Below are 16,256 nucleotides of genomic sequence, written 5' to 3'. Positions count from 1 at the left end.
CACTATAAAGGAGGACCATGTGATAGCACTATAAAGGAGGACCATGTTATAGCACTATAAAGGAGGATCATGTGCTAGCACTATAAAGGAGGACCATGTGCTAGCACTATAAAGGAGGACCATGTGATAGCACTATAAAGGAAGACCATGTGATAGCACTATAAAGGAGGACCATGTGCTAGCACTATAAAGGAGGACCATGTGACAGCACTATAAAGGAGGACCATGTGATAGCACTATAAAGGAGGACCATGTGAGAGCACTATAAAGGAGGACCATGTGATAGCACTATAAAGGAGGACCATGTGATAGCACTATAAACCTATAAAGGAGGACCAGGTGCTAGCACTATAAAGGAAGAACATGACTAGAACTATGGGAACATTATATGGTTGCAGTATAAAATGGTGCTATGTAGTAGCATGTTAAAGTGCAGTATGTGGTAGCACTATAAGGGGGAACTTACTGGTGGGAACTATGTGGCGGAACTATAAAAATGCAATATGAGGTGGCACCATAAAGGGGCACTTTGCAGTAGTACTAAAAAGGGAAAATATGCCAGGGCAATATAATATGGGGTCAGGGTGCAGGGTCACCATCATCTCTTGGCAGACATGTGTGTGGCACTGTACGTTCTTCGGGGGACAGATTTGCCAGGGACAGTCCATGAAGCGGCAGTGCTAGGCACTATCTTCAGGGCACCCAATGTGCGGCACTGTTATATTCTGGAGGCACATTATATGACAATAGTCAGTCAGCATGTGAATAAACGAGGGACTAATGACACGATGGCGTGAGCTCTAGAGGTCCGGGATGGAGGGAGAATCCCATCAGAGAAGACGTCACCTGCAGTCACTGGATGTCATGGATTACTCTGCCGGTGGCCTATTTCTATGGCCGATAGATGATTTCTTCTGACCATAGCGAATCCCAGTGCACCCCTACCAATTACCATTGCTCCTGTCATACTGGGAGCCGTAATTTCACAAGGTACAAGGTTACAAAGCAAGAGAAATTACAGGGGTATTCCAATAAGAAGAAGCCATCACCGATCCATGCGTAGGGGACAACGTCTGGGGGTCCAGAGACTTCTGCCCCTGCAGCTCTTTCATTCTCCATGAACGGCCTGAGACATCCCTTGTGCGGCAGTCCTACCTGTGCATAGGCAGTAATGTCTTATGGCCCTTGATCTATTACTTTACCCCTTACAGATATTATCCTTGTTTGTCACCTTTTTATGCTCAGCCCCATCCAATTCTACATTCAGGATTCCGCTGGCTTCCTGTTAGCTCTCGGGCGCCGCCATTTTCTGCTTCTGGGTTATTGTGAGTCAAAGCTCATCTGCTCAGGACGAACCGAGTGTCACGGAGTAGGACGGGCTTAATATATCATGTATTTTGTATGTGGTAATTGCGTTATCGGATTATCAGTTAAGTGACATTTATTGGAGTCAGGTTATGCTGCGGGCACCTGATGGGCATATTTTAGCCTGGAAGCCTTCTGCCGGCAGCGCTGGGATTGCACACCCATCACACACTGGCTCTCTGCAGTAATGACCGCACACTCACCGCTGCTGGAAATGGCGCAGTAAATCATCCTGGAATTGGTTGAGAAAATCTGGAGTGTGGTGGGATCGTCCGGTCACTGACAGGTGGAGCCGTAGTGGCGCAGGCGGTTGGGGTCTCGCCCAGACTCGCTGTGCCAGCTTCATTGCCTTTCGGTTCTCTCGGTCTCGGCTGGCGGGTGCTCGGACATTATCTCCATTCTTGATGGGTGGTAGGGTCTGTTAATAAAAACACAGTCTAGTCTGTAATTGTCTCATTAGGTAGGAAGTATATATTATGTGACATTCATATGGTCGCCTGATTAACAGTGATTTGCAATTTATGACCCGGTGTCCAGAGTCAGGATTACTACAGTGTTGGAATAAACAGGTGATGTGGCCCCGACACTGATGACTTATGCAATCGCTGCCCAAAGATGGAAAATCCCTTTTAAATTGCTGCATATTTGAAAGATAGTGCTGCCCCCTAGTGGTTATTTTTTTCATGACGTGCAGTAGGATTACTGGTGCAAATGGCTTCTGATTACTAATGTGCACGGCACATGGAAGAACAAACCATAAGGGTTCATGACCTGCAGGCATGACGTGATCCGCAGCTCATTACCTTATATCTCCTTATTTCCGTCAGTTGTTGCTTAGCAGGAAGGATCGGGGCACCGCCGGACTCCAGCGCACACTACGATATAAGCAGACAGTGAGTACACGCCAGTCATCGCCGGGGAACACTGCACAACTTTTATTTGACAATTAATGTTTTTGTTTTTTTATTGACTGAGATTGTTTCTTATATTACAGTCATTTCCACAGCAGCATTCAAACTTCTGCTCACTACCAACTTAATTCTGCATTTTGTATTGTTTTTTCACATTTTTCCTGGGATAAATACCATGGATTTTATTCATTCACATTTTGGGCCTACTTTTTGTCTATTTTCACGTCTATTTTCATCTCGTTCGTCTGTGTTTTTTTTCTGTTCGCCATTGTGGACCTCGTTTTTGTAATCCAGATAATAATTTTTTGTGACATTTGAAAAAGTAGCTACATTTTGGCACAAATATATTCCAGTTCTCCCCTTTCCCAGAGGGATTTGTTTTGTACATCAGCAGATATGTTTACACAAATATTAGGGATGCATATAACAGATTGAGGCACCTTTTGCTACAAAAAGGAGCAAAAAAAGGTAAAGGACAAAAAAGAGCATATTTTTAAATTTTGCACCAAATTCGTGATCTTTCCTCCATGCGCCATTTTGAAGTATTTGGTCCTAAAAATGACAAAAGAGAATACCACAAGGCAATAAAAGAAAGTTGACTTAAGAAAAGGCAAATGGTGAATCGGGTGCCACATGTCCACAATGCACCGCAGGGCGCAGGTGGAGTACAGATTCTGAACCAGCAACAGAGAATCCTGACCAAAGAGGCAGAAGCACGTAGGTGATCGCTGCTGCGCCCCTCCAGCTGTGCTCTGCTCTATGAGGCTGATCCCCAGAGAGGGAGGGTTATAGTATAGATGACCACAGAGCGTGTCAGTCCGTAAACTCCCGTGCTCACATCTCAGAGGATCAGTCTCTTTGTTTCAGTGATTATTAGGGGGTCTCATTTACCAGACTCGATGGATCTGTCATTCTGACATATTGGGAGTTTTCTGAAACTAGACCTGTGTAAATCACACACACTGTGGCACATTTCTGCTCAGACCCATCCAGAGCTGCACTCGCTGCTCAGACCCATCCAGAGCTGCACTCGCTGCTCAGACCCATCCAGAGCTGCACTCGTTGCTTAGTCCCATCCAGAGCTGCACTCGTTGCTCAGTCCCATCCAGAGCTGCACTCGCTGCTCAGTCCCATCCAGAGCTGCACTCGCTGCTCAGTCCCATCCAGAGCTGCACTCGCTGCTCAGTCCCATCCAGAGCTGCACTCGCTGCTCAGTCCCATCCAGAGCTGCACTCGCTGCTCAGTCCCATCCAGAGCTGCACTCGCTGCTCAGTCCCATCCAGAGCTGCACTCGCTGCTCAGTCCCATCCAGAGCTGCACTCGCTGCTCAGTCCCATCCAGAGCTGCACTCGCCTTTCTGATGGTTTTCTGTTAGCTCCCAGACAGCTCCGATCTCTGCTGTTCGGACACCCTTCATGGCGTACCTGTGTAAATGCAGACGTACCTCTGTCGTCTGACTTCTTTTTTCTGGCTTTTCCGCTTTAGTGATTGTGAACTCCAATGACCGCCGTTCCCCTTCTTCTTCCCATTCTTGGAGATCTCGCTCATACTCAGTTACAGCTCGCTCCATGAATATCTGCATGGGAATATCAAATTACATAAAATCCGCTACAGAAAGCAATCAGTGCCATACAAAGCTTCAGTACGCACCTCACACACCAGCTCCAGAGTATAGAACGAGGCCTGCTCCCCGGACTGAAGCGTGACCATGATGCTGAGGCTCTCACCTGGGCGGAGAGCGCCGGACAAAGGGGAGACCTGAAGAGTCTGCAAAACCAGAGGAGACCCCAGTGACGGACTCACGGATTCATCCATGGCAGGTGGTTTATCAAGTCCACTACACGAACAGCCCCTTCTTGAATAGTATATTCCTAATTGCAAAATAAAACTACCTCATACTCACCTTCCGCACCGGCACCATTGCAGCGATGCCGGTGCTGGGTCTCCTGAGGTTCATTTAACATTGCTATGACAATCAGCAGCTGCTAATGGTCTGCACAGCTCACACTTTGCCCTGACGTCTGAGCAGAACAATAGCAGCCGCAGATTGGCTGCAGGGGTTCACGTGGCATAACAATGTTACAGAAACATTGGGAGACTCGGCGCTGACATCACTAGTACAGGAGTGGAGTATGGAGTATATTGTATTTATGAATGAGTTGTCCTAGTAAGGATTATTCCCCACACTGAAAGTCTCCGACATCCTCCGTAGGACTGCTGAAAGCCGAGCCCAGTCCCATAGAGAATGAATGGAGTGGTTGCACATACACAGCCATTGTTCCATTACGATGGGCATTTCAGTGCCCCGGTCTGTGGATTAGTGGGGAAAGGTCGCAATGGGCAGACTGCCACCGATCAGAATGTTACAGTGGGGGAAATAAGTATTTTGTACGTTGGCCCACTGACAAAGACATGAACAGTCTATAATTTTAAGGGTAGGTTAATTTTAACATTGAGAGATAGAATATCAAAAATAAAATCCAGAAAATCACATTGTATAAATTATATAAATTTATTTGCATTTTGCAGTGAGAAAATAGAATTAGAACTTACCGGTAATTCTCTTTCTAGGAACCTTCCACGACAGCAGTATCGGAGGATGTCTCCCCGCCCTAATAGGGGACAGGAACAGAAAGAGGTTAAATACCCCTCCCCTTCCTGCAACCACCAGTGTTTTTTTCTGGACACAGTAGCATGTTTAGTTACCACTTAAGTGCAGGAAACATTTAATACATAAATCAGATAGGGAGGGAAATTAGTGCTGTCGTGGAAGGTTCCTAGAAAGAGAATTACCGGTAAGTTCTAATTCTATTTTCTCTAGTCACCTTCCACGACAGCAGTATCGGAGCAATACCAACCGCTAATTTCTTTAAGGAGGGACAACAGCCTGGAGAACTCGTCTGCCAAACGATAGGTCCCTATTGAAGTTGAGCCTGTAGTGCCTGGTGAATGTATGGACTGACGACCAGGTGGCGGCTCTGCAAATCTGCTCTGAAGATGCGCTACCCCTCTCTGCCCAGGAAGATGAGACTGCACGGGTGGAGTGTGCTTTTAGAGAAGCTGGAGGAGTCAGATTCTGGGATGAGTAGGCAAGGCTAATGGCCTGTTTAATCCAATTTGCTATTGTACTTTTGGCTGCCTTCTTGCCTTTATTTCGTCCTGCCCACTGGACGAATAGATTCTGATCCACCCTCCAACTTTCTGTCTGTTGAAGGTAGAATAGGACCACTCTGCGGACGTCCAGGGTATGAAAGACCTCCTCTTTTGGGTTAGATGGATTCGGACAGAAAGAGGGTAAGATGATTTCTTGATTTCTGTGGAATTCAGAGACCACTTTAGGCATAAAGGAAGGATCTAATTTCAGGATTATGCTGTCCATAGTTACGGTCAGGAATGGCTCCCGGATTGATAAAGCCTGTATCTCCCCTATACGCCTGGCGGTAGTGATAGCCACCAGAAAGACTGTTTTTAGGGTCAAGATTTTTAAGTTGGAGGCTGAAAGGGGTTCAAAAGGGTCACCGGTCAGACTCTTCAGGACAAGATTCAAGTCCCACGGAGGGGTGTGGATGAGACGTCTTGGACGGATTCTTGTTGCTGAAGCTATAAACCGTTTGATCCATCGGTGACTTGCCAGATCTTGGTCAAAGAAAGATCTGAGGGCCGACACTTGGACCTTTAGGGTACTTGGTGAGAGTCCCATCTCCAAGCCCTTCTGGAGGAACTGAAGGATTTGAGCAATTTCTGGATTAAATGGATCTGGTTTGTTCGGAAGACACCATGAAGAAAATTTCTTCCATATTTTCCCATAAATGGCATTAGTTATCGGCTTCCTACTTTTTTGTAGGGTTTCAATCACGTCTTGAGAGAGCCCTCTGGCCTTCAGGATCTCGGCTTCAGAAGCCAGGCTGCTAACTTCAGCTTGTGCAGGTCTGGATGAAATAGAGGACCCTGTTGAAGCAGGTCGCGTCTCTGGGGAAGTAGGATTGGACCTTCCAGGCACATGTCTGTTAACGCGTTGAACCAGCCTCTTCCTGGCCACAGTGGGGCTATCAGAATCGTTGAGACTTGGTCTATCCGGACTTTCTGCAAAGCTCTGGATAGTCTGGATGGAATTGGTAAATTCCCAAGGATGTGAGAATGCATCCAGTCCTTGAGTCTCGTTTGAGGTGCTTAGGTTGAAGAAGTTGTCTGACTTTGTATTCTGTCTGCTGGCGAACAGGTCCACCTCGGGGGTTCCCCACCTCTGGACCAAGGATAGGAATACCTCCTGGTCTAGTGACCATTCCCCAGGATGAAAGTCCCTCCTGCTGAGGTAATCCGCCTGGGAATTGTCCAGCCCTTTTATATGTACTGCAGAGATGGACAGGAGGTGTTTCTCTGCCCAGGAAAAAATCCTTACAGCGGTTAACTTTAGGCTTGAGTATTTCGTGCCCCCTTGGTGTCGGAGGTAGGCGACAGTGGTCATGTTGTCGGACATCACCCGTACATGGTGACCCTGGATGAGGGCCGATGAGGCTTTTAGCGCCTCCTCCACTCCTTTTAACTCTCTCAGATTTGAGGAGCTGCGTCTCATCTCTGGGGACCACAAACCCTGAAAGTGGGATTTCTCGATCACAGCACCCCAACCTCTCTGACTTGCGTCTGTTGTAAGTACTCGGAGAGGGGTCTGATCCCAGCTGACTCCCCGCTGTAGGTTTCGGGGGTTCCGCCACCATGAGAGGGAGGATCTTACATGAGTGGGAAGAGGAATTTTCCTGGATAAAGCCATCTGGTGTCCTCTTGAATACGACAGGATGTGAGATTGGAGAATCCTTGTATGGGCCTGGGCCCAGGAGACTGCCTGGATGCATGATGTTAGAGAACCCAGGATTGACATAGAATCTCTTAGAGTTGGGAATTTCTGGTCTCTGAATCTGGAGATCTTGTGGACAAGATCGATCCGACGGTCCCTGGGTAAGAAGGACATTCTCTTCTCTGAGTCCCGGAGAACTCCTAGAAATTTCTTCTGAGGAGATGGCTGGAGATCTGATTTTGCCAGATTCGGAATCCACCCGAGAGACGTTAAAATATTGAGAACCTTCGTCACGTCCTGATTGAGGCGAGAAGCTGATGGGGCAATGAGGAGGAAGTCGTCCAAGTATGTAATGACGCAGACCCCCTGTTGTCGGATAAAGATTATCACTTCCAACATGATCTTGGTGAAGACCCGTGGAGCTGATGATACTCCGAAAGGAAGGACATTGAACTGGTAATGGCTGATCCGTTTGTTTTGGGAAATGGCGAACCTGAGGAACCTCCAATGGTCTGGATGTATTGGCACATGGTAATATGCGTCCCTCAGGTCCAATGTGGCCATTACCCAGTTCTGTCCAATCAGCGGGATTGCTGATCTGATAGATTCCATCTTGAATCTTCGATATCTTATCACCTGATTTAAGGGTTTCAGGTTTACGATGATACGGTGTTTCCCTGAGGGTTTCTTCACCAGAAAGAGATGGGAGTAATGGCCTTCTCCCCTTTCCCGATGTTGTACATGGGAAATCACTTTTTCCCGGAGCAGGCTTAGAATATCCGACCTCAGAGCCTCCTGAAGTTTTGGAGATTGTGGAGAAGTGAGTGTTAGCTGGTGAGGAGGAGGACTCTCGAATTCCAATTTTAGGCCGTCCTGTATGGTACCCAGGACCCACTGATCCCTGGTGATCTCCTGCCACCTGGAGAGAAAATTCGAGAGTCGACCCCCGACCTGGGAGCAGTCATTGCTTTTCAGAGGACTGCTGGGGCTGGGGGACCATGATGTTTCTGGCTTTCCCACCTTTGGGGTAGCTCCATCGCCCCGTTTTGCCTTTTCCCCTATAGTTCTGTTGGGGTGGTTGTTCACGGGGGGACGAAAAAACCGCTTCCTAGGGTTCCGTTGTTCTGGAAGGACCTTCTTTTTGTCTGAAGCCTTGTCCAGGATGTCGTCCAAGGCTGGTCCAAAGACATGATGGCCCTGGAAAGGGATACCACAAAGTTTGGACTTTGAGGTAATGTCTCCTCCCCAAGACTTAAGCCACAGGGCCCTCCTTGCTGAGTTTGTAAGGACAGCGGATCTAGCGGCTACCCGAACTGATTCCGCGGAAGCGTCCGCGAGGAATCCGGTTGCTTTTTGGAGCAAGGGGAGAGAATTAAGGATGTCCTCCCTGGATGTACCTTGTACGAGGTGGTTCTCTAAGGTACGAAGCCAAAGAAACAACGATCTGGCCACACATGTTGAGGCCACGTTGGATTTCAATAAGTTAGTTGAGGTGTCCCAAGATCTTCTCAGTAAACTCTCAGTTTTACGATCCATAGGATCTTTCAGCTGGCAGGAATCCTCGAAGGGTAGGGCCGTCTTCTTGGTTACCCTTGACACCTGAACATCTACTTTGGGCATATCAAATAAAGAACAATCTCCCTCCAGGGGAAAGCGATTTTTGAACTCAGATGGGACGTTCAGCCCCTTTTCTGGCAGGCTCCACTCCTGAAGGATGATGTTCTCGATGTTTTCATGTATGGGGAATCCCTTTACCGATTTAGGTTTCAGACCCCCAAACATATCATCCTGTACGGAATGGCCCTCTATCTCCTCCTCTACCCCCATGGTGCCTCTCACCATGGCAATTAACTCTTCCAAATCTTCAGAGGAGAAGAGGTACTTCCTACTATCAGTTTTGGGAGCAGAAGTAGAAGTAGAACCCTCTTTTTCCCAGCTATACTCTGAACCCGAGGTATGTATCTCGCCTGAGTCAGAGTCTGAGGCTACCCGGCCCAATTTCCTTTTCTTAGGAGGGGGAGGCTGCGGAGTCGGGGCTCGAGAGAAGGTTGCCATAGAGGACTGAACCTCCTCCCTGATGAGGGTTCTGATGCTATCCATTAAAGAAGGCTGTTCGCTACGCAGCACTTCGTCTGTGCATGGTTGGCAGAGCTTCTTTGTGTATGCTGAGGGGAGCTTGGCTGCACAAGCACCACACTTGCGGCTGGGCTTCCTAGTGCCAGTGACCTTGTCTCCCTGGAACGAGAGAGAGAGGTGGACTGAGCCGCTTAAACTTTTAAAGAATGGACAGCAAGGGACATCATCCCACTACTTACAGTAGAGGGGTGTGCGCTGGGCTCTGCAGTGGCAGAGTGAGAGGGTTTGTCGCCGTCCATAACGCCAGAGGTACAGTCACAGACAGACGTCTCACTAGGAGGGCTACCCCAGTCAGGAATAAGTAGTCTTACCGAGATTCCAGCGAGTTTGGTGCTCCTCCCTCGATAGTGTCCCTGGGGGGGGGGGGGTCCCAGACGCCCGCCCTGGCCGCCGCTGATGTTCCCAGCTCAGGACGCCGGCCGGCGCGCGCCAAGGCTCCAGTTCGAAAAACCGGAAGTACCGGAACGCGTCACTTCCGGCGCGCGCGCGCCAACCCAGCAGCAGCGTGGGGAGAGGAGGAAGCCGGGGAGCTGCAGGAGGACCCCGGAGCACTACACCGCTCTGCATTGCCACCCGAAGGAGGCGAAGGAAGAGCGGGCGGAGGTCCCAAGTCACGCGGGGACCGCGGAGATGGGAGCAGTCTGGAGGCGGAGGAGGAGAGCGGAGCTCCCGACCGCGACTGCGCGGCTGTCAGGTAACAGTGCTCTCGTTCGCCGGCCACGGCAGCACTATCGGAGAACCTCTTCATGCCCCATAGGGGACAGGAAAAACACTGGTGGTTGCAGGAAGGGGAGGGGTATTTAACCTTTTTCTGTTCCTGTCCCCTATTAGGGCGGGGAGACATCCTCCGATACTGCTGTCGTGGAAGGTGACTAGAGAAATAAGTATTTGATCCCCTACCAACCATGAAGAGTTCTGGCTCTTAATGGTTCTTTGCTATAGAATGGGGCCAACTTTCATTGTTGGGAATAACAGTTCATCAAAACCTGCCCCATTTAAAGTGGGCTAGTCACTGTACCCACCTCGCTGGCGTTGGGCGACGCTGCATACCAGGTGAAGAGGATGGACTCACACTCAGAAGTGTTGTTCAGGAACAGCAGCCGACTGGACTTACTGAAAACGGGAATATCCCCGAATGAGAGCTTCTGCTGGGTCAAGTGGGGAGCCTGCATGAGAGAAGTAACACAAGAAACCGCGGCATTACACCCTCCGAAAACACGTGCAAGAACCAGACTGCATGAGATGTATGCTCAGCTGAGCGTACATATGCTTTCCATAGGGGAGCAGAGTAAGCTACTGACAACCTCGACTGACCGCCGCAGGGTCTAGAGGGAGACGAAAAGTGCCCGACCTCATCTGCCCCAACACCATCTTCAGGGAGAGTCAGGAGAACCTCACACCCAAATACATTTCAGTCCCTCCAAAACTGATGGCTGCAGATGAGTTGTATCTCATGTCATACAAGTGAATATATGAACCCTATGGGGCCTTCAGCCTTCATGGGTCTACTCCGCAGATCGGTGTCCTCACCTGTCCAGGAAGAGTAAGTTGCGGCACAGCTGATAATGGCGAAAACTCCTCAAATGCCGCTGTGTCCCCCAGAACACTGCGATCATAACCAGTCCCTTCAAAGGTGATCAGGGCAGAGTCCCCCCCTAAGATGTGAACAGGAACAGTGACCTGAATGAGAGGAAGCAGAGGCCATTACTGGACAAAACCCAGCGACCTGCAGGCCGTATACGATCCAGAAGACTAGGAGATGCTGACCGAGTAAGTCCTGGCCTCCAGCGGGGAGAAGATCCATTCCACACAAGCAGTTGCCCCCGGGACTATCTCCCCTCGGGGGTTCAGGCACTGGAATATGGGGTGGTGGTAGTTCTCTTCTTGGACTTCCCGCAATGGCTCTAGCTGGATCTCATAGATTACGGCTACAGAGCCCCCATTGAACAGCTCATAGATCTAGAGAAATGTGGAAGGTGAGAAATCAGCACAGAAGAAGCAAGATTGTGACTTACAGCCTTACTGCCCATACAGTGAGTCCATACAGTGACCCCATAGACTGACACCATATAGTCACCCCATACACTGACACCTTATAATGACCCCATACAGTGACCCCATACACTGACACCATACATTGACCCCATACAGCGACCCCATAGACTGACACCATACAGTGACCCCATACAGGGAGTCCATACAGTGACCCCCCATACAGTGAGTCCATTCAGTGACCACATGTTAGCGCTGGTGGAACGCACCAAAATAATATAAAGATAATAAAAGGTGCATTCGCAGCCCGGGGGCCACCGTGCAGAGATGGAACCTGCTGCTAGGTAATGGCAGCACTACGCCGGACTAACCTCGGGTTCCGTCACTCGGTATGAACTGATGTGAACTCTGTTGCTTCACAGAGTCGCAGGGAAACTAAGGAAATGCTGTGCCCTGTTAGCAGTCACAGGGTGCAGCAGATGGACGCTAGTGGGATCCCTGAACTCACCCCCACTACGCTGGTGATTGATCCCGCTCTGACCCTCGGTGGCTTTTTTTTTTAAGCCCGCGCCTGAGGACGCCCTGAGTCAGATGCTGAGATCAAGCGGGAGTTCCCACCCTACACTGACCGGTTGTCAGGACTAATTAAAGATTACTGCACAGAGTGCGTACAGCGCCGCTCTGGCGGACGCCACTAACTACCCTTACAAGGGTTAGGAAAGCGCTCTAACTGCGCACGGCCCCGCACTGGCAGTCGCTGCTGGTTAGGCGCAGTAAGGATCGTGCTCTTGTGTTACAGATAACACTGTTAGGCGCTAGGTAGCTCCAACAGTCGCGAACATTCAACAACTCCAACAACTCTAGGAATGGGAATGATTAACCCCTTCATGACCTTGCCGTTTTTTGCAATTCTGACCAGTGTCCCTTTATGAGGTAATAACTCAGGAACGCTTCAACGGATCCTAGCGATTCTGAGATTGTTTTTTCGTGACATATTGGGCTTCATGTTAGTGGTAAATTTAGGTCGATAATTTCTGAGTTTATTTGTGAAAAAAACGGAAATTTGGCAAAAATTTTGAAAATTTCGCAATTTTCACATTTTGAATTTTTATTCTGTTAAACCAGAGAGTTATGTGACACAAAATAGTTAATAAATAACATTTCCCACATGTCTACTTTACATCAGCACAATTTTGGAAACAAATTTTTTTTTTGCTAGGAAGTTATAAGGGTTAAAATTTGACCAGTGATTTCTCATTTTTACAACAAAATTTACAAAACCATTTTTTTTAGGGACCACCTCACATTTGAAGTCAGTTTGAGGGTTCTATATGGCTGAAAATACCCAAAAGTGACACCATTCTAAAAACTGCACCCCTCAAGGTGCTCAAAACCACATTCAAGAAGTTTATTAACCCTTCAGGTGTTTCACAGCAGCAGAAGCAACATGGAAGTAAAAAATGAACATTTAACTTTTTAGTCACAAAAATGATATTTTAGCGAGAATTTTTTTATTTTCCCAAGGGTAAAAGGAGAAACTGGACCACGGACGTTGTTGTCCAATTTGTCCTGAGTACGCTGATACCTCATATGTGGGGGTAAACCACTGTTTGGGCGCACGGCAGGGCTCGGAAGGGAAGGAGCGCCATTTGACTTTTTCAATGAAAAATTGGCTCCAATCTTTAGCGGACACCATGTCGCGTTTGGAGAGCCCCCGTGTGCCTAAACATTGGAGCTCCCCCACAAGTGACCCCATTTTGGAAACTAGACCCCCCAAGGAACTTATCTAGAAGAATAGTGAGCACTTTAAACCCCCAGGTGCTTCACAAATTGATCCGTAAAAATGAAAAAGTACTTTTTTTTCACAAAAAAATTATTTTAGCCTCAATTTTTTCATTTTCACATGGGCAACAGGATAAAATGGATCCTAAATTTTGTTGGGCAATTTCTCCTGAGTACACCAATACCTCACATGTGGGGGTAAACCACTGTTTGGGCACATGGTAAGGCTCGGAAGGGAAGGAGCGCCATTTGACTTTTTGAATGAAAAATTATCTCCATCGTTAGCGGACACCATGTCACGTTTGGAAAGCCCCTGTGTGCCTAAACATTGGAGCTCCTCCACAAGTGACCCCATTTTGGAAACTAGACCCCCCAAGGAACTCATCTAGAGGCATAGTGAGCACTTTAAACCCCCAGGTGCTTCACAAATTGATCCGCAAAAATGAAAAAGTACTTTTTTTTCACACAAAATTTCTTTTAGCCTCAATTCTTTCATTTTCACATGGGCAACAGGATAAAATGGATCCTAAAATTTGTTGGGCAATTTCTCCTGAGTATGCCGATACCTCATATGTGGGGGTAAACCACTGTTTGGGTGCACGGCAAGGCTCGGAAGGGGAGGCGTGCCATTTGACTTTTTGAATGGAAAATTAGCTCCAATCGTTAGCGGACACCATGTCGCGTTTGGAGAGCCCCTGTGTGCCTAAACATTGGAGCTCCCCTACAAGTGACCCCATTTTGGAAACTAGACCCCCCAAGGAACTTATCTAGATGCATAGTGAGCACTTATAACCCCCAGGTGCTTCACAGAAGTTTATAACGCAGAGCCGTGAAAATAAAAAAATAATTTTTCTTTCCTCAAAAATGATTTTTAGCCCAGAATTTTTTATTTTCCCAAGGGTAATAGGAGAAATTGGACCCCAAATGTTGTTGTCCAGTTTGTCCTGAGTACGATGATACCCCATATGTGGGGGTAAACCACTGTTTGGGCGCACGGCAGGGCTCGGAAGGGAAGGCACGCCATTTGGCTTTTTGAATGGAAAATTAGCTCCAATCATTAGCGGACACCATGTCGCGTTTGGAGAGCCCCTGTGTGCCTAAACATTGGAGCTCCCGCACAAGTGACCCCATTTTGGAAACTAGACCTCCCAAGGAACTAATCTAGATGTGTGGTGAGCACTTTGAACCCCCAAGTGCTTCACAGAAGTTTATAACGCAGAGCCATGAAAATAAAAAATAATTTTTCTTTTCTCAAAAATGATTTTTTAGCCCACAATTTTTTATTTTCCCAAGGGTAATAGGAGAAATTGGACCCCAAAAGTTGTTTTCCAGTTTCTCCTGAGTACGATGATACCCCATATGTGGGGGTAAACCACTGTTTTGGCACACGTCGGGGTTCGGAAGGGAAGTAGTGACGTTTTGAAATGCAGACTTTGATGGAATGCTCTGCGGGCATCAGGTTGCGTTTGCAGAGCCCCTGATGTGCCTAAACAGTAGGAACTCCCCACAAGTGACTCCATTTTGGAAACTAGACCCCCAAGGGAACTTATCTAGATGTGTGGTGAGCACTTTGAACCCCCAAGTGCTTCACAGAAGTTTATAACGCAGAGCCGTGAAAATAATAAATGTGTTTCCTTTCCTCAAAAATATTTTTTTAGCCCAGAATTTTTTATTTTTGCAAGAGTAACAGGAGAAATTGGACCCCAAAAGTTGTTGTCCAGTTTCTCCTGAGTACGCTGATACCCCATATGTGGGGGTAAACCACTGTTTGGGCACACGTCAGGGCTCGGAAGGGAAGTAGTGACATTTGAAATGCAGACTTTGATGGAATGGTCTGCGGGCGTCACATTGCATTTGCAGAGCCCCTGATGTGCCTAAACAGTAGAAACACCCCACAAGTGACCCCATTTTGGAAACTAGACCCCCGAAGGAACTTATCTAGATGTGTGGTGAGCACTTTCAACCCTCAAGTGCTTCACAGAAGTTTATAACGCAGAGCCGTGAAAATAAAAAATAATTGTTCTTTCCTCAAAAATTATGTTTTAGCAAGTAATTTTTTATTTTTGCAAGGGTAACAGGAGAAATTGGACCCCAACAGTTGTTGCCCAGTTTGTCCTGAGTGCGCTGGTACCCCAAATGTGGGGGTAAACCACTGTTTGGGCGCACGTCGGGGCTTGGAAGGGCGGGAGCACTATTTGACTTTTTGAACGCAAGATTGGCTGGAATCAATGGTGGCGCCATGTTGCGTTTGGAGACCCCTGATGTGCCTAAACAGTGGAAACCCCTCAATTCTAACTTCAACACTAACCCCAACACACCCCTAATCCTAATCCCAACTGTAGCCATAACCCTAATCACAACCCTAACCCCAACACACCCCTAACCACAACCCTAACCGCAACACAACCGTAACCCTAATTCCAACCCTAATCCTAACCCTAATCCCAACCGTAACCCTAATCCCAACCCTAACCACAACTGTAACCCCAACACACCCCTAACCCTATCCGTAACCCTAACCACAAGCCTAATCTTAACCCTATTTCAAACCCTAGCCCTAATTCCAACCCTAACTCTAATTCCAACCCTAACCCTAAGGCTATGTGCCCACGTTGCGGATTCGTGTGAGATTTTTCCGCACGATTTTTGAAAAATCTGCAGGTAAAAGGCACTGCGTTTTGCCTGCGGATTTACAGCAGATTTCCAGTGTTTTTTTGTGCGGATTTCACCTGCGGATTCCTATTGAGGAACAGGTGTAAAACGCTGCGGAATCCGCACAAAGAATTGACATGCTGCGGAAAATACAATGCAGCGTTTCTGCACAGAATTTTCCGCACCATGGGCACAGCGGATTTGGTTTTCCTTAGGTGTACATGGTACTGTAAACCTGATGGAAAACTGCTTTGAATTCGCAGCGGCCAATCCGCTGCGGATCCGCGGCCAATCCGCTGCGGATCCGCGGCCAATCCGCTGCAGATCCGCGGCCAATCCGCTGCGGATCTGCTGCGGATCCGCGGCCAGTCCGCTGCCAATCCGCTGCAGATCCGCGGCCAATCCGCTGCCGATCCGCTGCGGATCCGCGGCCGATCCGCTGCGGATCCGCGGCCGATCCGCTGCGGATCCGCTGCCGATCCGCTGCGGATCCGCGGCCGATCTGCTGCGGATCCGCGGCGATCCGCTGCGGATCCGCGGCCGATCCGCTGCGGATCCGTGGCCGATCCGCTGCGGATCCGCTGCCGATCCGCTGCGGATCCGCGGCCGATCCGCTGCGGATCCGC

The 16,256-nt window shown here is 48.4% G+C and overlaps 1 protein-coding gene across 3 annotated transcripts in view; it reads right to left on the bottom strand.

Annotated features, from left to right (window-relative positions):
- CFAP65 (cilia and flagella associated protein 65) overlaps window positions 1-16,256 on the bottom strand; it is a 52,090-nt gene that overhangs the window by 13,758 nt on the left and 22,076 nt on the right. For all 3 annotated transcript variants that reach the window (XM_077273176.1, XM_077273178.1, XM_077273177.1), the window contains exons 23-29: window positions 10,972-11,163; window positions 10,735-10,884; window positions 10,227-10,370; window positions 3,927-4,043; window positions 3,721-3,852; window positions 2,169-2,240; window positions 1,569-1,783 (exon numbers count right to left, since the gene is read on the bottom strand). In XM_077273176.1, coding sequence (XP_077129291.1) covers window positions 1,569-1,783; window positions 2,169-2,240; window positions 3,721-3,852; window positions 3,927-4,043; window positions 10,227-10,370; window positions 10,735-10,884; window positions 10,972-11,163 — 1,022 coding nt within the window. The remainder of the gene's footprint in view (window positions 1-1,568; window positions 1,784-2,168; window positions 2,241-3,720; window positions 3,853-3,926; window positions 4,044-10,226; window positions 10,371-10,734; window positions 10,885-10,971; window positions 11,164-16,256) is intronic.

The sequence above is a fragment of the Ranitomeya variabilis genome, chromosome 7 (genome assembly GCF_051348905.1).
Source record: "Ranitomeya variabilis isolate aRanVar5 chromosome 7, aRanVar5.hap1, whole genome shotgun sequence".
Classification (NCBI taxonomy): domain Eukaryota; kingdom Metazoa; phylum Chordata; class Amphibia; order Anura; family Dendrobatidae; genus Ranitomeya; species Ranitomeya variabilis.
The sequence above is the reverse complement of the archived record's forward strand: the minus strand, read 5'-3'. Positions and strand labels throughout refer to the sequence as shown.